The sequence below is a fragment of the Ursus americanus genome, chromosome 2, assembly GCF_024610735.1.
Source record: "Ursus americanus isolate L20-20 chromosome 2, mUrsAme1.1.p, whole genome shotgun sequence".
Taxonomy (NCBI): Eukaryota; Metazoa; Chordata; class Mammalia; order Carnivora; family Ursidae; genus Ursus; species Ursus americanus.
Window position 1 is genome coordinate 10,346,246 of NC_142128.1, and position 24,135 is coordinate 10,370,380.

General features: G+C 59.7%; 1 protein-coding gene across 3 annotated transcripts in view; it reads left to right on the forward strand.

The window, feature by feature from the left end:
* GTF2IRD1 (GTF2I repeat domain containing 1) overlaps positions 1 to 24,135 on the forward strand; it is a 103,698-nt gene that overhangs the window by 22,617 nt on the left and 56,946 nt on the right. For all 3 annotated transcript variants that reach the window (XM_045786160.2, XM_045786161.2, XM_087868259.1), the window contains exons 2-8: positions 11,809 to 11,937; positions 14,294 to 14,435; positions 16,907 to 17,062; positions 18,768 to 18,951; positions 19,448 to 19,758; positions 20,755 to 20,844; positions 22,740 to 22,823. In XM_045786160.2, the coding sequence (XP_045642116.2) occupies positions 11,815 to 11,937; positions 14,294 to 14,435; positions 16,907 to 17,062; positions 18,768 to 18,951; positions 19,448 to 19,758; positions 20,755 to 20,844; positions 22,740 to 22,823 (1,090 nt within the window). In that variant the 5' untranslated portion in view covers positions 11,809 to 11,814. The remainder of the gene's footprint in view (positions 1 to 11,808; positions 11,938 to 14,293; positions 14,436 to 16,906; positions 17,063 to 18,767; positions 18,952 to 19,447; positions 19,759 to 20,754; positions 20,845 to 22,739; positions 22,824 to 24,135) is intronic.

Below are 24,135 nucleotides of genomic sequence, written 5' to 3' on the forward strand. Positions count from 1 at the left end.
AATTGGAAAGGGAATCTTTTTTTTTTTTTTTTAAGATTTTACCGATTTATTTGTCAGAGAAAGAGAGCACAAGCAGGGGGAGCAGCAGGCAGAGGGAGAGGGAGAAGCAGGCTCCCCGCTGAGCAAGGAACCCAATGCGGGACTCGATCCCAGGACCCCGGGATCATGACCTGAGGCAAAGGCAGACGCTTAACCGACGGAGCCACCCAGGCGTCCCTGGAAAGGAGCTCTTGGTCTATTATAAAATAGACCAGGCCACAAAAACAAATGGGTGATTTTCTAACCAGTAAATGCTGATTTCCTAGGACGCTTTGTTTTTGTCATTTAAAAAAGTGTGATGTCCAGCGTGATGAGTTTTTACCTCTGTCTACACCTGTATATATGGCCACAGGGGAAAGAAACCTCCATTAAAGGTGTCTTAAGTGGGGCGCCTGGGCGGCTCCGTCGGAGCGTATAGCTCTTGATCTCGGGGGTTGTAAGTTCAAGCCCCACGTTGGGTGCAGAGATGACTTAAAAATAAAATCTTTAAAAAAGAAAAAAAAAAGGTGCCTTAAGCAATGTGGACATTTATTACCTGACCAGAGGTGGTAGATTCCAGGTCACGAAGGGCCAGGTTCTTCCGTGGGCCTGTGGTGTTGTCCTCCACGTGATGGCTTCACCTCCTGGGCGTGCTCCTCTCGTGGTCCCCACATGGCTGTCACAACTGGGGGAGTCACATGCAGAAGAGGAAGGACATCCCTGGTTTCAGTCACAGTCTAAGAGCAAGGAGAACTTTCCTAGGAGCCCCTCGAGTCTCAGTGGCCAGAATTGGGTTACATGCTTCCCCTTAAAAGCAATCCCAGGTAAGGGAATGGGATTGCTTGGATCTAAGCGATAGAGAATGACCGAGATTTGCTGTCCCAAGCACCTGCCATGAGATGCCAGGTCACAAGGAGGGCTCTGTTAGCGGGGAGAAGGGACCAGAGCAGGGGCTGGGACTCAGTGTCTTGACCAGGTCCAGACTGCCTTCCAATGTACTGTGGCTGGTGTAAGACCCCCCTCTGGCTGCCCCACCTGGGTCCTTCCCAGGCAGACAGGAGTGGAACTCAGAGCTTTGGCCTGGTGTATTTCCTGTGGAAAGGGTGGACAGTGGGAGGGGGCAGGAATTCAGGGCCCCAGGCGCTTCCATCCCCACGGGGGAGCCCCCAGGAGAGAAGAGGAAGTATCCAGTGAAGGCGGGGGGGGGGGGGGGGGGCGGGCGGGGCTGCTGGGGAGGAGAAAATTCTCCCACAGGGGGAGAATTTTGTTTGTTCTCTCAAGCTTCTTTTTCAAGAAACACAAGCATATGGTGGCGGATGGTGCGGGGGCCGTGTTTGGGTGGTGTGTGCTCTTGCCTTTGCCTTTTGCGTGGTTGAGTGCATTTTTTTTTTTTTAAACTGGCTCTTGTGCCCAGCTGGTTCTTAGGGCACTGAGACTTGAATCAGAAGCGTTCCCCTGGCATCTGGAGAAATCCAGCCCTTTGCAATGGTGGTTCTGGAGTTTCCAATAAGGAAGGGATTGGAGAACTTTCTGGCAAACCCAGGCCTGAGTTCTGTCGAGTTCTGAGCAGAGGAATATGTGTCTGGGGGGTTGAGGACGTGGACCAGGACTCGGGGGTGGGGTGTGAGGAGGGAAGGTGTCCTGGATTTATTTTATGCGACATAGTGCCATAAACGTGGTGCCTTAAAGCAAACAAAATTTATCCTCTTCTGGAGGCCAGACCCCAGATCAGGACCGCTGGCTCAAAATCAGTGTGTCAGCAGAGCCATGTGCCCTCTGGACGCTGTTGCGGAGAATCTGTATCTCGCTTCTTCCAGCTTCTGGTAGCCTCTGGCATCCTTTGGCTTGCGGCCGCGTCAATCCACTCCCCGAGGCCGGCAGATTCTCCGCTCTGCTTCCCACGGCCTTCTCTTCCCTGCGTGTCAAACCTCCTGTCTCCTAACAAGGATCCCTGTGATGGCATTCAGGGCCCACCCAGATAATCCAGATAATCAGTCCATCTTGTGGTCATTCATTTAATCGCCTCTGTAAAAGGGAGTTTGTCCATAGAAGGTGACATTTACAGGCTGCAGGGATTAGGGCATGAGTGTCTTCTGGGGGCCACTTTGGGGCCTCCCATGAATCTCTAAGGGCAAATTAGAGCGGGCATTCCTGGACACGGGCTCTTAATAGATGCCGTCTAGGAAGAGGAAGGCCCATGGTGGTTCCCCTCCTCTTCCCAGGTCAGCTGTGTCTGAACTGGGGGGCCCTTGAGCGCATGCATGCGATACCCCAAGTATCTGTCCAAGCTCTAGCCACCCTCCCAAACAGCTGCCCATTGGAGGTGCGGCTGCACTGTATAATCTGCACGTGGGGTGTATCGGTTACCTATCACTGTGTAACAAGTAGCCCCAAACTCAGCACCGTCAAACAGCGGTCATTTCATTCTTTAATCTCTCAGTTTGGGGCTTGGCTGGACTCGTCCTGATGGTTCTCACTCAGGATCCCCTGCACTTGCAGTCAGAAGATGGCTAGGGTTGGGGCCGTCTCAGAGACTTCTTCCTTGCTGGCGGCCGGCCCGGAAAAGAGCAGGGTGTCCCCAGGCATCACTAGATCTCCCCTCCCCACCATCTATCATGGTGGTTTCGGGATAGCTGGACTGCTGACGTGTCAGCTCGGAGCTCCCATACCGAGGGTCTCAGAGAGAGAACGAGGGTCCGGGAGAAGCCCAGTGCCTTTTGGGGACCGGGCCTTGGAGGTCATGTGGTGGCAGTGCCAGAGCTCTCTGTGGGTTGGAAGTGAGTTATGAAGGCCCGTATTCAAGAAGGAGGGGAACTGGATGTCTCCACTTGTTGGGAGATGTGTCCGGTAATTTGTTGTCATGCTGAGAGCCACAGGGGGAGGACACACCAGAGAAGGGGCCCCCAGGGGCCCAGAATGGGGATTTCTTTGCCCAATGGACCCTAGGGGCCTGAGCACCCAGAAGGTATTCTGGGGCAGATTCTTGCTCTGGGCGGGATGTGTCCTCTTAGGCCTGCACACTGCTGTCCCAGGGAGGGGGGCTGGAGCTGGGCCCTCTGAAGTGCAGCCCCGGGGTCCAGGGCTGAGGGGGGGACGGCGCAGAATCTGACCTTGGTCTCTGTTGAAAAGGCTCAGGGATTTGTGCCAGCTCCCCTCCCTGCCTCCGTGAGGACCCCATATATGCCCTGCTAGCTCGTGCCTCAGTGCCTTTGCTAGTGCTGCCCCCTGGCCAGAGTACCCCCCACCTCCCCCACTTACTTTCTTCTTGTCTCCTGATTCTTCCAAACCTGCATAAACGGGCCCTCCCCACCAAACACCTTCCTGGTCCCGTTCTATGTACTAGGCTGGTTCTCGGCAGGTCTGGGGGCACACGGGAGCTGGTGGGCTCATGGGGGCCCAGATACCTGTGCGTCCTGGCAGAGGGAGAGTTGCTGGGCAGGAGGAAGGAGCTGTGGGTGTCTAGCCAAGGGGCAGCGGGCCAGCCAGGGAGGTCAGGACCAGAGGCACCAACATGCCTGATAACAGCTAAGAGGAAACCAGGCAAAGGGGAGGGATGTCTCTTACAAAGGACACGGAGGTGCTGGCTCCCAGAAGCCAGAGGACAGGCATGTCCAGAGCCCTGCAGGCTGGGGTGGGGGGCCCTGGAGAGAGGACAGTGAGGTCGGGAGCAGAGGCAAGGTCAGCTGGACAGAACTGTGGACAGGACTATGGCCAGGACCGTGGCCCCCCGAGGGCAAGGCTTGCTTGTGTCCTGTTCATCCGTGTGCCAGGCAGGGTTGTCCTGCCCAGGCTTGGGCTGGCCTCTCTATGAGGGTCTCCCCACACTCAGAGTGACCGTGCCTGGGGATTGGCACCGGGAAGACTTGCATTGAGCAAGCCGTGTGTGCACCTGTGCGTGTGTGTGAGTGTGTAAGCGTATGTGGGTTGCTAGTGCTCACACTCACCGCTGGGTTAACGAGATGCTCGTTAGGTACCCCCCCCCACCCCCCGCTTCTTGCTCCATTCCCACAAAGGCCACCGAGCATCCACTCTGATCTTAGAATTAGCACTGTAGAGTGAATGCTGGGTGAGTACAACCAAACACTTCCCTTTGCTGATGGAATGAAGGTTGTGTATCTGCAAGCCAGGCTTCTCCCCTGTGCCACAGAAATCACCTTTCCACCTGTGCTCCCAGAGAACTCCTATTCACCCTTCAAAACCCCATCTCAGTATTCATCAACTCTGGGAAACCTTGTTTGGAGACCCCTCCTCCCCCAAAGGTAGATAAACAGATGTGAGGAACCCCTTTCCCCGGTGTCAAGCTCCGTAACTTGGGCACGCTTCCCCACTTGTCCTCATTTCACGGTCTGATAATTCTCTGTGGACAGGCCGGCCCTGTGGGCACTAGGAGGCAGGTGGGGCCATCCGAATCATTTCCAAGTCTGCCTAACCCTGGCCAGGCTCCCAGGAGGATTGAATAAACAGAGTGGGGTGAAGGGAGGCCGGGGAGCATCCTGCCTGAGGCCTCCTGAGAGGCAGCCCGGCCTCGGCCTCTGCAGGCTATTCCCACCCTGCCTCAGCAGAGCGCACTGCCTGGGGACCAGGACCCGGCTGACGGCCAGGCGGAGGTGTGCTCTCGGCTCTGTCCCAGGGCAGCCCAGCTGGCTGTCCGGTGAGCACCCAGTGTAGCCCTCGGGGATCAACAAGTATGTGGAAGGGAAGGAGGGAGGCAGGGGCACCCTCGCCCCTGATACGGAGGGGCCTGGAGCAGACCCAGCTCACGGGTGGCCCCTCGCTCGCCACTCCCTGGCATGCTGGTCGTAGGAGAGCGGGCAGTGTTGGCTTCATGGTTCAATCCCAAACCCGTGGGGGCAAGGGACCCTCCCCAGCCTGGTGAGCCAGGCCACATGCTGTCACTATGGCGGGGGCGGGGGGTGGGGGGTGCTGCTCTTGTTCCGTGTGGATTGTGCACACACTCTCCTCTCTTACCCGTCCCCACGCATGCCACCGCTATGCTTTCTGTCTCAGACATGCGCGCAGATGCGCACTCAAGCCCCCGATTCCTTAAGCACGTCCTTGTCTGGCTCCAGCAGGTGTGAGGGGAAAAGGGGGAGAGGCTCCGGATTCCCAGTTAGGCCACTGGCCAGGGAGGCAGCCGCCACCGGTGGCCCCGGGCTTGAGGGACAGGCCCGCTTCCTGCAGGCCCTCTGGGGGTCTCCTTGCCTGGGCCCGCCTGGGCCCCATGGGCGAGGAAGCTGAACGCTGGGTGGGTCCCCCTTTCCCTGTTGGCCAGGCCACGCCCACCAATCTGTTGGCCTCCCAGAGGGAAGTAGTTGCAGGCTGCATCGCGGGGGGACCCTGATTTCGTTGGGGTGATCTGAGCTGAGATCCCGCCTTTTCCGTATCCTGACCCTGGGGTCTATGGTCAGGGTGCTCGAGGCTCGAAGTCCTGCTCTGGTTGGAGAACTAGCCAGACATCAGGGTCTCACCAAGCCCGAGTGTATGGAAACGGCCATGTGGCTCCCTCCTTCACTTCCCTCTGCTGTGTCCCTGGCAGGGAAAGGGGCAGCCGGGTCCCTGGAGGCTGGCGGACCCCACCTCCTTGGCACTTGCTGTTTGAGGCCCGGGCCCCTTTGGGTGTCCTCTGTGTGTCACTCTGAGCCCCAGGGCCCACAGTGTGGAGGACGGGCACCTGGACGCTTGTCATCGAACGCACAAGCTCTGCCTCAGTCTCTCTGCTGGCCTCCGTGGGTCTCATCGGCCACCCTGCTGGCCGGTCACTGCACCTGGGGTTCCGCCATGAGCCCCATGCCTCAGAAAGAGGAGCCTTGCCCCACGTAGGATCAAAAAGGGACTGGTTGTATCAGATGTCCCGAATGTCATTCTGGCTTTGTCACTCCCTCTGAACAGGAGGTCCTATAGGTCTTGGTTTCTTCAGCCTTAAAATGCACGGAGTCCCCTCCATCCTGCCCGCTCCCTGGACAGAGGTCACAGATGTCAGAATGGGACAGTGCTTGTGAATGGGACAGCAGTGTCTCAGGGGGCCCTGGTAGATTGCTATGGTTGGTGGCCGTGAGGGTGGCTCTTCAGCCCGGGAGAGGAAGAAGGAGTTGGCAGTGGAAGCAAGGCAAGGAGGGGAGGGGAAGTAGGGGGGAGGTTGAACACTTGGATGAGGGAGCATCCAGATGCTGGTGGGGAAGGGGCGTTTTAGGTAGGCTGGGCCGAGAGATTCCTCTGCAGCCCTGACTTTTTTTTTTTTTTCAAGATTTTATTTATTTATGTGACAGAGAGACAGCCAGGGAGAGAGGGAACACAGCAGAGGAGTGGGAGAGGAAGAAGCAGGCTCTCAGCGGCGGAGCCCGATGTGGGACTTGATCCCGGAACGCCGGGATCACGCCCTGAGCCGAAGGCAGACGCTTAACGACTGCGCCGCCCAGGCGCCCCTGCAGCCCTGACTTTTTTGCTTGCACACCCCTCTCCCACCTCCAACCCCATCAGCCCCGTTCGCCTCTCCTGCTGGGCCATGTGTCACTGCGAGAGATCAGGTGCCTGCCAGAGCGAGCACCTGTCTCCCCAGGCATGCAGGCTATGGCAGCAGAAAGGACAGGCACAGGGACACTCCCCACCAAGCCTCCCAGCTGGCCTGGAGCGCCCAGTGCAAGGTGTTTGGGATTAGAGACCCCAGCCGAGGTGCTGTCTGCTGGTCCACTGGCTCCAGGGCCGCTGGAGTGGGCTTTCTGGGTCTGGCCCCCACTGGAGACAGGTCTTCCCTGGGTCAGGGCAGTAGGGACACAAGCACTTGGCTAATCTTTGGCTTGGAGACCGGGCTGGCCTCCAGCTCTCGGCGGCCAGCAAAGCGGCTGCTGTCTGGGCAAGGAGTCCCCAGCTACAGGGGGAGGTGGGCAGCAGGCAGGAAGAGCAGAACTGCTCAGAAGCTGGAATTGGGATGTTGGAGCTGGAACTCCAGAGATCATCCCGGCTGTACCTGGCTGTGCATCAGTCTCCCCTGGGAATTTACAGTGTCCCGGGCCCTGCGGTTGACCTGTCACCTCCGGGTTTCTAGGGGGTGGGGCCCAGGAAGCTGGGAGATGGAGGCTAGTGTCGGCAGCGGCTGGGCTACCTGCCTTCTTGCTCACAGGTGCAGAATGATGGTGCAGGTGTCGCACAGGAGGGTTTCCACAGACCGGGGACCCAGCATCTTCACCCACCCTAGCCTTCTAGTGCTTCATAGAACAAGACTCTGGCCCACCCCTGGTCTTCAGACAGGTCAGGAGAGTGGCTTCCTCCCAGCCTTGAGATCTCCCTGGAGAAGAGGTCCTGTCTCCTGTCCCCTCCCCCGGGAGGCACCAAGCCCATCCCTCACCTGATTAGGTAAAATCGATTTTTTGGACCTGAGGATAGGCCCTAGTGTCCCATCACTTCACCTTCCCATCTGTCCGTCTCATTCTCAGTATCTGGGAGGGACATTTGGGCCTCTTGGTCCCTGTGTCTTGGGGTGACCAGTGGTCTCAGTTTGCCTGGGATTGAGGGGTCTCCCAGGACAGGGGACTTTCTGTGCTAAACTCAGAAGGGTTCTGAGCGAAACAGGGCAACTTGGGGTCACCCTAGCCGTGCAGCAGCCGTGGCTTCAATCTGCTAATCTTTCTGTCCCCCCACCCCCCCGTCCTGGTGAGTGTGAGGGGTACAGTCCTCCTGCCACTTCTTGATGGACAGGAGTGGGCCTAAGAACAGACAGACAGACCGTATCCTCAGTACCCACCGGCTGGGGGCCTCTGGCAACCCCTTCCTTGCTTCTGCGATGGGGGATCACGTAAGCAAAGAGGGTAACACACGCTGGTGCTGTCCCGCAGACAGGAGTCCCGGGTGCCGGTGCTGGGGTCCTGGGCCGGGCAGAGGAGCACCTGCCCAGGGCACCTGGCTGACCAGCAGCCTCCATCACTCTCAGTTCCTGGACCGTTCCTCCGCGATCCAAATGCATCCAGACTAGCCGTGTCGCACATTGCTTCTTCTTTTTTTTTTTTTTTTTGAGAGCCTTCCAAGCCCAGACTTGTCACTCTGCGTATAGCTTGTGACCATCCCAGTTCCTGCTGCCCGTCACACTGGCTAGTTCCCTGAATATTTGTTGCGTGCACCCATGAAAACCCAGGCAGGTGTTCGAGGCAGCGGGCGTCCCATGAACGTGGCAGGCACGGCCCGAGCCCCCCAGGGCTCCCATTCCTGCTGGGGAAATCAGGCGAGAAGCACATGAACAGGTCCCTTCAGATGGCAACAAATTCTGTGCAGAAAAGAAGAGATTCTCCGCAGATCATTTTAGAAAGGAGGGAGAAGGGAGCCAGGGATGAAGCTTCGGTTTGAGCCCGAGCACCCGAGTGGCCGGCCGGGGAGGAGCAGGTGTGAGCGGGGAAACGTGGGACCTGCTCCAGTCGAGTTGCTTGTTAGACACTGAAGAGGAGGTGGCGTTCAAGGAGAGGTGGGAGAGAGAGAAACCGAGAAGCACCAGCCTCTAGGTGACGTTAAGCCAGAAGAGTGCCTGGCAGCAAGGGACAGAATTGGACAGGGAAGAGGAAGGGCCAGGACCGAGCTGCAGCCCACCAGTGGTTAGGTTAGCGGTCAATGCCAGAGGTTAGTTTAGCAATCAATGTCAGCGGTTAGGTTAGCGGTCAGTACCAGCGGTTAGGTTAGCGGTCAGTACCAGCGGTTGTGTTGGCGGTCACTGTCAGCGGTTAGGTTAGCGGTCAGTGCCAGCGGTTGGGTTGGCGGTCAGTGCCAGCGGTTGGGTTGGCGGTCACTGCCAGCGGTTGGGTTGGCGGTCAGTGCCAGCGGTTGGGTTGGCGGTCACTGCCAGCGGTTAGGTTGGCGATCAGTACCAGCGGTTGTGTTGGCGGTCACTGCCAGCGGTTAGGTGAGCGGTCAGTACCAGCGGTTGTGATGGCGGTCACTGCCAGCGGTTAGGTTAGCGGTCAATGCCAGCGGTTGGGTTGGCGGTCAATGTCAGCGGTTAGGTTAGCGGTCAGTGCCAGCGGTTAGGTTAGCGGTCAATGCCAGCAGGGCGAGTGGCCGGGAGGTGGGAGGTAAACCAGATGTGTGGCCCCCTGGCAGCCTCGGAGAAGTGTCTGTCGTGGGAGAGAGGGTGCTTGCTCACGGCTTCCCTGCTCACCTCCCAGCCCTTGCAGGCCTTGTCCACCCAGGATCCCGAGGGCAGCTGGCCGTCCCTCGCTACTTGTCCCCTGCTTCAGGAGCCAGCTGCCCGTCCCCCGACGTGATGCTTCTGGTGTCCTCCCCCGAGTGCCCCAGAACAGCATTGGGCGCCTCCAGCCTTGCCCAGCCCTGACCTCCGTGCTGCGGTGCGCGAGGGCTCCGGCCGTGGCTGCTGTCCTCGCCGCCTTCACCGACCCCCGGGACGCTCTCCTGTTTATGCTGGTTTATGGCTCTCATCCTCCTGTTCTCTCTTCCGCATAGCTTGGTGGTTTTATTGGGTGATTTTGCTCCCAGGCCCAGCGCTCTGGCGCCTCTGGCCCATCCTCAGCTGCTCCAGCCGCGTGGAGCCTGCCCCTCTCCCCGAGGCCGCAGGCATTTCCAGGGGGGTCTTCTCCCTCCCGCCTCCTGAAGGGCACCCACCTTCACCCCGGACAAGGAGCCAGGGGCTAGCCCAAGCCAAGCCTGCCTTTCCTCCCTCCCTCCATCCTTCCCTCCCCGAGTCCCTGGTTCCTTCCTAAATGGATTAGGACTTTGCAGGAAGGAGCCACCAGCTGTCTGGGGCGGCCGGCAGGCCACGGCTGTCTGGTGCCTCCTGCTTTGCCCTGATTCAATTTGGGCTGGGAGGCTGGCAGGCTGAGGTCTTTCTGGGAATGGCTCAAGGGGGTGGCTGAAGGCAGGGGAGAAGCCTTCCAGTGCCCCAGGCAGGTAAACCTCTCAGCTGGTCACACGGCAGACCCTCCAGTGGGCTTCGTGCCGCACAAGGCCCCAGGCTGCCTGTGGGTCCCGTGAGGATGTACCCCCTACGTGGCCTGTCACGCCCTCCACGTCCCTTAATACTCCGGGCTTGAAACATTTATAGAATTGCTTGAAGAAATACATCCTGTAAACATTTCGAAGTGAACCCAATTCACATGTGGGCCAACTGCTGACTGGCCGGTGGTTAAAGTCAATATTTATTCACAGCCAAAAAGCAGGCTCGGGGCAAACCTGAGGCGGGGGCCAAGTTCAAGCGCGTTCCTAATTCCTTTGTATGTTTCCACGACTGCAGTTGGGTCACTTCTCACCTTGTACGTGTGACGCACTCTGACACTCGTTCCCTATCGTTGGTTCATGATTCACAAGAGGCTTACAGCCTGCGGTGTGGACCACACCCCGCCTTGGCCCGTCACGCACGTTGGGCCCTGAGTTGGGCCCTGGGGGTGCAGCGATGACCGGCAAGTCACTAGTCCCTGCCCCACAGAGCTTTGGGTCCGGGGGCCAGCTGCGGTAGCAGAACACGCTCTGGGCTTGGCCCCCTTTAAGACATCAGGCCTGTCCAGTGCCCCCATCTGCAGAAGCAGGGAGGCCAGGGTCCAGAGACTCCCTCTGAGGCCTGCAGCCCGGCCCCCTGCTTGTGCCCCTGACCTGGCCACCAGCACCCGGCCTGGGGCCCGTGCACAGGGCATTAGGGGAGCTGAGCCCAGAGAGGGAAACCGAGGGTCCCTGCCTCCGCCCTCTGCCCTCTCCTTTGCTTGGATCGGGGAAAGGGCAGCTACTCCGAGAAAGGCTCTGGCGCTGGGGCAGCCTGTGCGTGGCCCCCCGGACCTGACTGCTAGGGTTCTGGTAGGGGAGGGGCAGGACGGCTCCGGAAGCGGGGGAGGCTGACCTTTGTGTCTGGTAGGTGGTGCAGGGGCAGCAGGCCTGTCCCCTGCCTGGGGGAGCCCTGACGTTGGGCCCTGGTCTGAGGGCGCCCCAGCAAGGGGAGGGCGCACCTCTGTCCTCCAGGAGCCTCATGACAACAGGACAAAGTCCTGTCTTGGGGCAACCCTGTCCTGAGATGAAGTGGCCTCCACTCTTTCTGAACCTCTGAGACGGGGGCTCCCAGGCCTCAGGGCAGCGGCCTTGCCCGTTACAGCTTGATAGAAGGCTGTGACGGAGGAGCCTGGGGACATGTGGGAGGCCGGTGAGGACACCTGACCCAGCCAGGGCGGGAAGGGGCAGGAGGTGGGGCCGTTGAGGGCATCCTCTCAGCAGAGGTGGTAATTAAAAGCTGAGTGGACATTCGGCAGATGACAAAGGGGCCAGAAGGCCACTCGGGTCGGGGAGAGAGGAACCTATGACAGCTGGGAAGCCATGAAGGACGTGGGTATGTTTGGGGGGCGGTGATTCTTAGAGCACCCCGAGTATGGGGTGTGAAGGGGGAGTTGGATGAGGGGCAGGAGTCCGAGCTCACGTGGGCAGTAGGGAGCCATGGACGGTGTGTGAGCAAGGAAGAGCCATGGCCAGAGCTACGTGCAGGGAAGACTTGGCATTGAGGTACCAGGCAGACTGGTCATGGTACTGAGCTCAGCCCTGGAGTTGCAGATTTGGGGGCCGTGACACGGAGCGCACTCCTCAGTTACCCCGCCGCGTGCGCCCGTGCCTGCCCGGAGCTGGGTGCAGGCTCCTCCCTGTCTCAGCCTGCCGGGGCTCTAATGCCTTCGTGCATGGAACCCCTTGGGGAAAGGGGAGGCCAGCCCTTGATTCATCCAACCAGGGAAGTAGAGGCGGCCCTGGGGGTCCGGGGGCCTGGCGGGGTTGGGATGGCATCCGCGGAGTGTGTCACGCCCACCTCCGCTTCCTCCCTCCATCCAGGTGACCATGGCCTTGTTGGGGAAGCGCTGCGACATTCCCGCCAACGGCTGCGGGCCCGACCGCTGGAGCTCCGCCTTTACCCGCAAAGACGAGATCATCACCAGCCTCGTGTCTGCCTTAGATTCCATGGTGAGTGCCCCGGTCCGCCCTGGAGGAGCGGAAGTCCCGGCCTTTGTCAGCAGACGTCGGAGCTCGAGTCCCACCTCTGCCACCTCGGGGAGGGGGGCCTTCAGTCACCTGAGACTCACTGTCCCCATCTGCTTACATGGGGGGGGTGTTAGGGGGAAGGGAGGCTTGAGTGAGGCCCAAGGACATGAAAATCCAGCCCTGGAAATCAGCTCGGGCACTGGCCCTGGTCCCCTGGTCCCCTCAGCCCTCATCCTCATTTTGTCACCTTTTGCCATTCAGGTCCTATCCCTGGGAAGGTCATAGGTCTCCGTCCTATCGGGTTCCCCCCGAGGAAAGGACGTGTATGGTCAGTGACACATGAGAAACCTGTAATCCCCGACGTTAAAGCAAGACCTGTAACCACATCTCAGGGCCGGGAGAGAGAAACGGGGCCTCGTAAATTACTCCTCTGGCACCATTGCCTACATACCTAAGCCTGTAGTGGTTTATCCCAAATAATGATGTTATTTTCCTGGGGGAAAGTTCTGGGACAGAGGGTAGGGGGGTGTTGGAATCTGTCTGGCGTCTGTTAGCTGCACTTTTGCATGTTAGGGTGGTGAAGTTGAACTTCAGGGCAGCACCTTGCCCGGAGTCACACAGCATGACCAGTTTTGTGTTTTTTGGCTTTTTTTTTTTTTTTTTAAGATTTTATTTATTTGAGAGAGAGAGAGAGAGAGAGAGCACAAGTGCGTTGGGGAGCAGCAGAGGGAGAGGGAGAAACAGGCTCCCTGCCAAGCAGAGAGCCCAACACGGGGCTTGATCCCAGGACCCTGAGATCATGACCTGAGCTGAAGTCAGACACTTAACCAACTGAGCCACTCAGGTGCCCCGACAGAACTTTTCCATCCTCACAGAAAGTTCTGTTGGACAGCACTGCTCTAGAGGACCTTACAGAGGCTCAGAGGAGGAGCAGTGCCCCCATAGCTTGCAGTGCATGGACGAGACATGCTCCCCTGTCCTTGGGTCCCTTTCTGGGTTTCCTGAGGGAGCCCAAGGGCGACAATGACCCTTGCTCAGCGGTGACTGGACTCTGGCATCCTCCAGGGCTGGGGGGGCCTGGGGCCTTGGGTGGTCTGCAGGGGGTATGGGGCCAGACCCTCTTCCAGGCCTTTCCTCAAGCCCTGTTCTCTGTGCCTCTGGGGAAGCCAGTTCCCTGGAGAGTGACCACACAGGGAAATATCTCCTCTAGCTGCAATGGCCACACTCGTGTGTCGGGAACAACTGACTCTGTTTGTCTCCCTTGCTTGTTAACGTTCTATAGCACTGCCACGGGGAAAGTGAGCAGCGGGTTTTTATTTTAATTTTAGCAGGAAATCAACACACACCCCTCACCATAGGAGATCCCAGGGGACAGGCCTGTCGGCTCTGCATTGTCCCCGGCTTCCTCAGCAGAGTGACTCTAGGCTGAAGCTGAGAGGCGTAATTATGGCCCAGAGAGGTTGAGGAACCTGCCCTAGGTCACACAGCAGCAGAACTAGGATGAGAAGCCAGACTTCCTGAATGCCAGCAGAGCACTACTGAACTGACATAAAAACCAGCATTTACGGGGCTCTGAAAGCATACTGAGAGCTTTGCAGGCAGAGATCTTCTGCTGACCTAGGTTGGAGGGCTGAAATGCTGGTGGTCTTGGTTGCAGGGCCCCCGGTCTTAGGGCTTCCCATGCAGCGGGCCTGCCAATCCCTCAACTCTGGGGCTGCAAAAATGACCTCTCTGCTTGTGGACCCACACGAGATACCCCGGTTTCGAGATTCCTTCCTGCCTGCCTCGCCTCGCTGAATCCCTACAACCAAGCCCACTGAAAGCCTGGGAGCTGGGCTGCTGGTCCCCATTCTGCAGATCAGGCCCGGAGAGGGGAGTGACATACATCACAGCAGAAGCGGCTGATGTGGGATTGAAACCTGGAGCTGCCCGAGCCTTGGTTCTCCTGGGGCACCCCCCCCCACCTCCTCTCATTTAGGACTTTAAGAAAACCAGACAGGATTGTCCCTGGGGCTGGGGCCAAGTTTCAGGCAGGAAGTCCCGCTGGAGCAAGGAGGACCTGGGAGGAGAGCAGGGCAGAGGCCCTGTGACTTTGTTCTTCTCGGGGCTCCATGACCTGTCTTCTCCCTTGACCTTGGCCAAGCTTTGTCGGGGGATCATTCACGCCTTCCTCCTGCAGAATCTGACTGAGAACCGTGGAGGGGTGACCTCTCCCTGGAGCTGCTGGTGGGATCTCAGGCAGCTGGGAGCATCCATCCCACCCGCAAAACTGTCACTGGAGGTGTCCCCAAAGAGGGGGGACCTGCCCCTAGGCTCACATCCCTTGCTCCCCCTGCAGTGCTCAGCACTCTCCAAGCTGAACGCAGAGGTGGCCTGTGTCGCTGTGCATGATGAGAGTGCCTTCGTGGTGGGCACCGAGAAGGGGAGAATGTTCCTGAACGCACGGAAGGAGCTGCAGTCAGATTTCCTCAGGTTCTGCCGTGAGTACCCCAGGGCTCCAGTGGGTGGGGCCCGCGGTCCCCGAGGGCCGGAGCTCTGGTGCGTCTCTGGGTCCCCAGAGCAATACCAGGTGGCCGTGTGTCGGGGGCTGTGCAGGCGTCCCGATGTGGCATCGTCGGGGCGTGAGTCCTCCAGCAGCCCCTTGGTCAGTAGAGGCCGGCCAGACCCACACACATCCATGTGCTTGTTGACAGAAGGGGACACTGAGGCCCAGTGTTGTCCAGGTCCTGTGCACCTCTGACACAGGGACTGGGTGCCCTTGCTCAGCTCATGCTTATTGAGCACCTGCTGTATGCAGCACCCTTCCCAATGCTAACTCAGTTATCCCGACGTCGACCCTGTGGGTAGGCACCGTTGTTATAGTAACGATCTCGGAGCCACCTCGTGGTGGCTCTTGGGGACGAAGTGACTGAGGACACATGCCGCACCAAGGAAATGCTTGATATCTCAAGTGGTTAGTGATGTTGTGATCACTAGTGCTCTGGGCCAGGCCGCGTGCTGTTTACTTTCCCCAGCAGGCTCAGGAAACCGCACCTGTGTACGAGGGAGAAACTGAGGCACAGTGCGCATGAGCCACTTGCCCAGGGACACACAGCTGCCAAGTGATGGAGGCCAGGTTTCTGTGCTGAAACCCGTGCTCTTTCTGCTACACCCCTTCCGAATCGGGGAGGGGCAGCAGGACACCCCTCCCGCCCCCCTCCTGCCCTGGGAGCCCTGCCGGAGGGTCCTGGTCACTTGCAAAAGAGAACAGCACTCAAGAGCTGTGAGCCAGGAGCCCTGAAGCAGGGGGTCGTTCTGAAGCCCCCAACTCCTCAACGCTACTGCTGGGGCCTTTAGACCCTCGTAACCCAGCGCCTGCCTCTGTGTCGCCCCTCCCGGCATCCCTCATCCTCTACCCGGCGGCACGGGGCCGAGTCTAGCTCACCGGCTCTGTGCACATTCTCCCCTCTGCCTTTGTCCCTGCTGGCCCCCACCTGGGAGGCCCTCCCTCCTCTCCTCTGCTGGCAGACGCCTTGTCAGCCTCCGTGTTCACATTCTTCCTGCCCAGGGCTCATCTGTGCCCACCCCTAGTCGCCAACGCTCCCCCTACCCCCACCCCTGTGGTTGCTCCCCACACTGTGTCAGCTTCTCATGCCCTAAATTTCCATCCATGCTCCTGGTAAGTTCATCAGCCTCACCTTTGTGGTGGATTAGGTCCCGCAGGGTTAGGGACTGGCCTTCAGTGCTGAAGGCCAGCCCCCAAGCGGCCACTCGAGTCCACGAGTTGGGACTCCGAGCTCTTGGGGTTACGAGCAGGCCCTGAAGTCAGGCTTCTGGGGCTCCGTCCTGGCTCTGCCACCTGCCGGCTACTGGGCCTCAACGTCCTTGTCTGTGAAAGGGAAGGACAGTGCTACCCTCCTCGCGGGTCAATCTGAGGATTAAATCAACCTAATACAGGCGAACACAGTGCCCGACACTGGGTTCACACAGAGGAAATGCTAGCTGTTGTCCTTGGTGTTACTCACATCTGCATTACACGTGGGATCTGGAGCCTGGCTCAGCCGTTTCGGGGAAAGCTGGCCCCTAGCACTGGGCGGATCATCACTGGGGTCCAGCTGCTTCCCCAGCCGCCTCCACCCCTACCCCCACTCAGCTCTCAGACCCTGTCCCCTCCCCGAGGTTGGGTGGGGGCTGGCCTAGGGAAGAGTAGACAGTGGCAGGGTCCTGTGGCCCCCAGCTGGCCAGACTGGGGCCTGGGGAAGGTGCACCTGGCTTCCCGAGCCCGGCAGAGCCGCTATTTATAGCCCCGGGAGCTCGGCTGGTTTATTTCAAGCTCCGCAGATCCCGGGAGAGGAGCAGGCGCCCAGCTGCGAGGGGGCCTCGGGGCCCTCCTCTCGTCCCCTTTCTGATGCAGTTTCTAGCATCTGCCTACCCAGGAGTCCACTGACACTCCCCGGGCCCCACCCTGGCCCAGCCTGGCACGCACCTGCCTCATTGCAGCCCCTTGGCCCCCTGGTGGGGTCCCCATCGTCTCCTCATTGGGCAGAGCAGAAAACTGGGGCCTCAACTGTTTAAGACAGCTTTAGTGTCAGAGCACAGAAAGGGGTACATGGAACGTTGGTTCAGCCCCAGTTCTGAGCCAGGCCGGTTGGTCTTACGTGAGAGCTCACAGACTGAGGCCCAGAGAAGGAAGGGACTTGCCCAAGGTCACACAGCAAGGTAGAGGTGACCAGGATGAGACCCAAGCCCTGTGCTAGGCACTGGGAACTCGGAGATGACCAGCCCTGGCCCCGGGCTGGGGGTTGGGGCAGGGCTTGCTCACTCATCCATCCTTCCTTCCTTCCTTCCTTCCTTCCTAGTCCGTGGTGAGTGCCCCGCTGCGGGGTTCAGCACGGGGCAGGGACATCGCAGCTCACTGGGCAGGGGGTGACACAGGTGCTCATCCTGGCCCGGCGTGCTCTGTGTCCCATAGGCGGGGCCCCCTGGAAGGAGCCGGAGGCAGAGCATCCCAAGAAGGTGTCGCGGGGCGAGGGTGGCGGCCGGAGCGTCCCTCGGTCTTCCCTGGAGCACGGCTCGGACGTGTACCTTCTGCGGAAGATGGTAGACGAGCTGTTCGATGTTCTTTATAGTAAGATCCTTCCTCATTCCATTTGGGGCCCCCAGGCGGGTGGGAGCCCCAGTCCCCGCTCTGCTGAGGCGGCCCCTCCCTCATCTTGCATCCCCAGGCATGGCTCTTCTGCCCCAGCCCTGTTTCCTGACCCGCCGTCCACACTTCCCCGGGCCCGCCCTGACACTGGTCACTGCCACCTGTCGCCTGGAACTGGCCCTGGGCTGGCCCTGGTCTCCTCGCCTCCAGGCCGGCTCCCTGCTGCCCCCACCTGTCCTGTGACCAAGGGCATCTTCCTGAAGCACAAGTCTGCCCAGGAAGCTCTTCTTTCCACGGCCTCGGGGGCTCTGCGTCGCCCTCCCCGCCGTGGCCGGTCCCTGCCCCCCTCCAGCCATGCTGCCCTGCCTCACAAAGCCGCTTCTTGTTCTCCGGCCCACTCTGGCTCCGTTTTGCACCTCGCCTCTGCACCACTGTGCCTTTTGGGACTGCCTTCCCCTCTGTCTGGCGGACACCGTGTTATTCTCTAAGGCTCAGGCCTGGGAAGCCCCCGCTACTGGCTTAATGCCTCCTTTGGGCACCCGCTGTGCTCTGACCCCTCACTAGCCCAGTGCCCTCTAGGGCCGGGGTCTGTGCCTGCCCCTTCCGCCGTCCCCAGCGACAGCGGCAGATGTCCGCAGGGTGTTTATTGAATGACTGAATGAGAGCTAACTTAACTAGTTAGCCAAGTCCTTCCTCTGGGGGGTGGGGAGGCGGGCAGGCCTGGCCTCCCTCAGAAGGGTCCAGTTGCAGACTCTCTGGCCCAGTGATAGCCGTCACAGTCTCTAGGGGACCTTGGGCAGTTCCCTTTGGTCCCTAAGGGTCCCAGCTATGGCTTTATTCCTTTCTGTACCGCAGCCTTTGGTTCTGTGGAGCAAAGGTCTAAGGCATTTCCTGCCGTCGGGAGGAAGAGGAGGCCTAGGTGGGATGGGAGGCCCAGGGGGTCACGCTGGTCACCCTGGAATGGGAGGACTTGTCACATGTGGTTGGCTTTGCCAGCTACAGGGTTTGTGCCCACAGCCCCCTGCACCCCTGTCCACTCTGCCCTGCCCCACCCCCCACCCCGTTGCCCACCTCGGGTGGCATCTGAGGTGAGTGGCCTCTTTCTGGCTCCAGGAGGGGCTGCATTGTGGGAGTGACAACAGGCGTCCCTGATCCCAGGCCCCTTGGCCATCCCACCCCCTCCTTCCCCAGTCAGTCTCCCCTCCACTCACCCCTTCCTCATCCCCACCACCTTCTGTCTGTCTGCTTCCTCTCTGAATCTGCTCTTCCCGTTTCCTCTCCCCTCCCCCTCCTCCTCCCTTCCTCTCTGTGGCTCTTTCCCCTGTGGTCTCCCTGCTGCCCTCCTTTCTCCCTCCCCCATGTCTCCTCCTAAAGCTCCTGCCCACAGCCCCGCGGCCTGCTCTCCCCTCCACCCGGGTGCCCGGAGAGGAGAGAATGGCGATGGAAGCCGGGAGCCCCGGCCCACACACAGAGGGGCCTGTGCCCAGCAGCCGCCCACCCCACTCAGCCTGCAGGGCCTTGTTCTGCGTGACTTTCACAGGGAAGGGGCCCATGGGGTCCAGTTTCCCGGGAACCCGGCACACAGGGAGTGACTCAACGTGGCCCCAGCTCCAGGGCACGCCCAGCCCCTGCCCCAGCCTGGCTGCCCTCTCATACTAGACCCTCTCCTTGACCCCCTTCCCCACAGGCGAGGCCCTGGGAAGGGCCAGCGTAGTACCCCTGCCCTACGAGAGGCTGCTCAGGGAGCCGGGGCTGCTGGCTGTGCAGGGGCTGCCCGAGGGCCTGGCCTTCCGGAGGCCGGTCGACTATGACCCCAAGGCCCTCATGGCCATCCTGGAGCATAGCCACCGGATCCGCTTCAAGCTCAAGAGGTGAGTGAGGCAGTCAGCCTGGGAGTGGGCCCAGAGCCTGGTGGCTGGACTGTGAAGGCCAGGCCAGGATGGGCCCGGGGTCGGGGGTACGACCTGCTTCCATGCTGGCTCAGCCACCTGGAGCCACTTACCCAGTCACGGGGAGGGGATTTCAGACACCACGGGGGCCCCCAGTTGTAAAAGCTCCCAGGCTGGCGATGGAGGTGAGGCAGACCCCCAGGTATAGAGCATGATCTGAACAAGTGATGGGGGGTGGGGGGCATGGGGGTTGAAGGCGAGGGCCCAGCTCTTCCAGTGGCCCAGCCGTGTGGCCCTGGGCACATCACAACCCTGCCCCAGGCCTGCACCCCCACCTGTAAAATGGGGACCGGCTCCTGGCCTATGTACCTCACAGGCCGTCATGTTGTGCAGAGGCGGGCTGGGGCCGGGAAGAAGGAGCCACGACCGCCGGGCCAGGTGTATAAAGCTGTCACGTGTCCTTCTCTTGTCCACCCAGGCCGCTTGAGGATGGCGGGCGGGACTCGAAGGCCCTAGTGGAGCTGAACGGTGTCTCCCTGATAGCCAAGGGGTCTCGGGACTGCGGCCTGCACGGCCAGGCCCCCAAGGGGCCACCCCAGGACCTACCCCCCACCGCCACCTCCTCCTCTGTGGCCAGCTTCCTGTATAGCACTGCACTCCCTAACCACACCACGAGAGAGCTCAAGCAGGAGGCGCCCGCCTGCCCACTTGCCCCCAGCGACCTGGGTCTTGGCCGGCCTGGGCCTGAGCCCAAGGCCTCTGGTGCCCAAGACTTCCCCGACTGCTGTGGTAAGCTGCTGCTGGGGCCCCTGAGTCTGGGGGCGGGACAGAGTTCCCTCCTGTGGAGGCACCCTCCCTGGGCAGATGGGGGTGCCCAGCCCACGCCCCCCCCCTGCACCAAGCTGGAGGAGGCCTGTCGGGACAAGGGGCTGGGACAAGACCTCTGTGAACAGTATCATTGGCTTGGGACCAAGAGATGTTCGAGGGGGCGGAGTAAACAGGCTAATCAGTCACAAGCATTTAACGAGCACCTACGGCATACCCAGCCTGGATTAGGGATTCTGAAAGCATAAGAGAAGGGACAGCTGGGATGAGAAAGACTTGGGTTCCTATCGTGGCTTCTCTGTGTAGAGGCTGTGTGCCCCCACTCAAATCTCTACCTCCCTGATCCTCAGTTTCCCCAGCTTTAAAGTAGAGATGCCAGTAGGACCTCTCAGAAGGTTATCATCATGGTCAGATGACAGGGCAAGTTAGAAGTGCACATTCTCAGGCCCTGCCGCCGTCCTGCTGCATCTGGAGCTTTGGGGGTGGCTGAGGGCCCAGCCGTCTGTGTTTAAGTCTGCCGCGTGGCTCTGATGGGTGCTCAAGTTTGAGAGCTGCTGTATTAGAGCAGAGTCCAGTGCTTGGTACACAGTAGGTGCTTATAAGTTGTACTTAACTGTTACGACAAGGAGAAAAAGGGACTTCCCTCCCCCCCTCCGCACCCCCTCTTCCCAGCAAATATTGGGCTGAGCAGCGGGATGGGACTTAGACACTTAAATAGGTGTCACCACCTGTCCTCAGACATCCTCATCCTGGCCTCCCTGATCTGCCGTTCGGAGAGCAGACTCCCATAAGGAGTGTCTCAGGCCTCTGGCAGGGAACTTGCCTTGAGTTTACGATCCTAGGGCTGAGTTCTGAGGTCTCCTTGATGGGTGAGACTGTCACCCCAGAGCCAGCGTCCATGCACCCAGGCCAGATCGGGGGGCCCACCTTGAACCTGTGCCTTTCCTCTCCCTTGTCCAGGACAGAAGCCCCCCGGGCCCGGTGGTCCTCTCATCCAGAACGTCCATGCCTCCAAACGCATCCTCTTCTCCATCGTCCATGACAAGTCAGGTAGGACGGTGCCCACAGCAGCGCCCCGACCAGAGCAGAGGTCCGGGGCTGGGGGTGGTGCATCCTGAAATGGCAATACGTCTGCTGGGTCTTTGTGAGAGAAAGGAGGGATGGCTCTGCACAAGGAACTTGTGAGTAAAACCAGAGTGTAGCAGTTAGGTGTTGCTGTGTAACAAACTGCCCCAGATTTAGCTTAAAACAGCAAGCGTTTACACATTATAGTGTGTGTGGCTCCAAAATTCAGGAGCAGCTTAGCTGGGTACTTCTGGCTCAGGATCTCTCTGTCATGAGGTTGGACTCAGGATGCCGGTAGGGGCTGCAGTCATCTGAAGGCTCGACTGGGGCCGAGGATCCACTCACGTGGTTGCTTGAGCGTCCTCGGGATGTGGTGGCTGGATTCCTCACATTAGCAAGCCACAAGAGAGTAGGGAGAAAGCCCCGTGTCTTTGATGATCTGTGTTGGAACTCATCGGTTCTGCCGTGTCCTACCCTTAAGAAGCCAGAAGCGAGCCAGTCCACACTCTCGGGGAGCGAGAGGAATTAAACTCCACCTCCTGACGACAGGAGGATCAAAAAATGATGTGGACAGATTTTAAAAGCACCTACAGCGTATTTAGGATTCGAGTGTACCAAAAGGGAGGACGCGAGACTGTCCAGCAGTTCTGCCTGGTGGGGGTCTTGGCCTCGCCTTCAGTGAGAGGCTCTTTAAGAAAACCTAGTGCCCTGAGATCAGAACGGAGACCCCCAGTGCCCCAAACAGGGTCCGTGCCTGGCAGGGAGGAGACCTGGGGATTCAGGTGTAGGGGCATCACGGGGGGCCATGGCGGGCAAGGGGTACCAGCTGCGGTGGAATCTTACTGGGTACTCGCTGGGTGATCTCAGGAGAGATACGCAGCCTCTCTGAGCCTGGTTTTCCTTCCTCCAAAATGGGAATACTGTCTCTGGTTTAAGAGATGTCAGGAGGGATTAAATAGGATATTCTGTAGAAAGTACTCAGCACAAATAAGCCCTTAATCAATTAAAGAAGGGGGACTCCTGGGGACCTCAGTCGGTGAAACATCTGCCTTCAGCTCAGGTCATGATCCCATGGTCCTGGGATCGAGTCCCGCATTGGGCTCCTTGCTCAGCTGGGAGCCTGCTTCTCCCTCTGCCTCTCCCTGCCGCTCCCCCTGCTTGTGCGTGTGCGCGCGCACGCTCTCTCTCTCTCTCTCTCTCTCAAATAAATAAAATCTTGTAAACAACAACAAAAATAGTCAAATAAAGTAAATAAATTAAAGATAGTATTTATAATGGTATTATAATAAGCCAGATGACGGCTCTAGTTATTAACAGTACACGGAGGCAGAGGCTTTGGTTTCGTGGAAGAGGCCGGCAGGGCTGAGGGCCTGAGGGAGGCCACAGGGCCAAGGCCGGGTAAGATCCCAGATGTACAAGGCACGAAGGGTTAGTGCCTTTGAGGTCAGGACTCGGCGGCTCCCTACTGAGGGAGCGCACCCTCAGACCTCCTGCCCGCCTGGGGCAGCAGACACCCAGGAGAGACAGGCCGAGGCTGCTGAATTGGCATGGCCCCCCGGGGGCCAACAGAGGCAAGAGGAGAAAGCGGGGGAGGGGGGCAGACCATCCGAGCACCCTGGATTTGGGTAGGGCTGCGTCCTGGAAGAGGCTGGGGTGTGTCAAGGGCCGAGATGGGAGGGAGCAGAAGAGCTGGGCCCCTTTGCGGGACTCTGGAGGAGAAAGCCCAGTGGCCTGCAGTGTGGCTGTCTCCGGGGCCCCGGGCCCAGCTAGGAGGGTCCAGTGAGGGGGCGGAGGGGGGCGCAGACGCTCATCGCGAGGGGGCCGGGCCGTGCGTTCCCTGCTCCGGCCCGCCCTCACTTGTGCCTCTTGTGTTTTGATAGAGAAGTGGGACGCCTTCATAAAGGAAACTGAGGACATCAACACGCTCCGGGAGTGCGTGCAGATCCTGTTTAACAGCAGATATGGTGAGTGGGCGGCGCGGCCCGCTGCGTGGCCCCAGCAGCGTGTTGAGCAGCTCATTACGTGGCAATCACTCGTGTTCCCTAACATGACAGCGGGAGCCATATGCTGGCACCCGCGCACCGGCAGCGCTCATGTCGTCTCCTGTCTGGGTAGGGGGCGGTTGTGTCAATATTTCCCTTCCAGACTTTTCCAGGGGGCGGAACTGATGGCAGAGCCCCAACCTTAGCTCACCTGTGGGAGGCGGGCAGGTCAGGGGCACCCTGCAGAGAAGACCCAGGAGAGTGGCCTCACGTACTTGCAAGTCCCTGTCCCCTGGCCTTTGTGCTCGGCCCTCTGCCTGGCGTGCCCTTTGTGTGTTTGGGGAGCAGGCTTCCACTTGTTCCTCGAGACCCAGCCTGGGCTGGGGGGGGGCCCTCAGGGCCCTGATGGGCTCCTCTTTGTTACACGTCCCGCATTTAGGACTGCGCCAGCCCTTCTGTGTCCCCAGCACCCAGGACTGCGCAGGGCCCAGAGCACATGTCAGCCCTCTCTGCACGTGGAGGGGGGGATAGCTGGGGCAGGTGTGTCCTCCCCGTGGTCCAGCTTCATGCTGCATGGTAAGCAAAGCCACTGGTTGGCTAGAAGGCAGGGTGGGGGCCACCAGGTGGTCTGTAAGACCTTCCTTCTCTGGGTGCTCGGACACTCCCTCACCCCCACCCCCACCATGCGCTCCTGCACCCATTCGCCTCGTCTCCCTGGCAGTCCTTGCTCCCTCTGCCTATATGGGGCTCCCCCTATAAGCTCCCCGTAAGCCCTGGTTGATGGATGGCCGCAGAATGGCCCTGGCTTGGGTGGGTGGCTTTCAGTCCCAGGGAGATGACACAAGTCCCCAAGATGCCCCCGTGAGCCCACGGGTGTGCCATCACGCACCACCCCCTGAATGGTGCAGCCCTGCTGTGGGGAAGTCCCTCTGCCCATGGGGCCAAGGGAGGAGAGGGACGATCGCCACCCAGGACTGCAGACGGAGAGGAGAGGCAGGGACCCTGGGAGCTCCCTGAACACGCATGGTCCACGAGGAGCACTGTGCTGGGAGTCCACCAGGAGGTATTGGCCGCCTCCCTCTCTAACCTTGACCTTCTCACCTTGTGCGGAAGGAACAGGGTGGGGCTTTACCCTCCTGTCCTCCTTCTCTCCCCTTCCCTCCTTCTCTCCTGTCTTCCTCTTCCTCCCTCCCCTCCTGCCTCGGTAAAGAAAACCCTCTCTCTAATACTTGTGACACTGGAAGAGGGGGTTTTCCACAGTAAGCAGATCTCCCTCTGGGTGTCCTACAGTTCA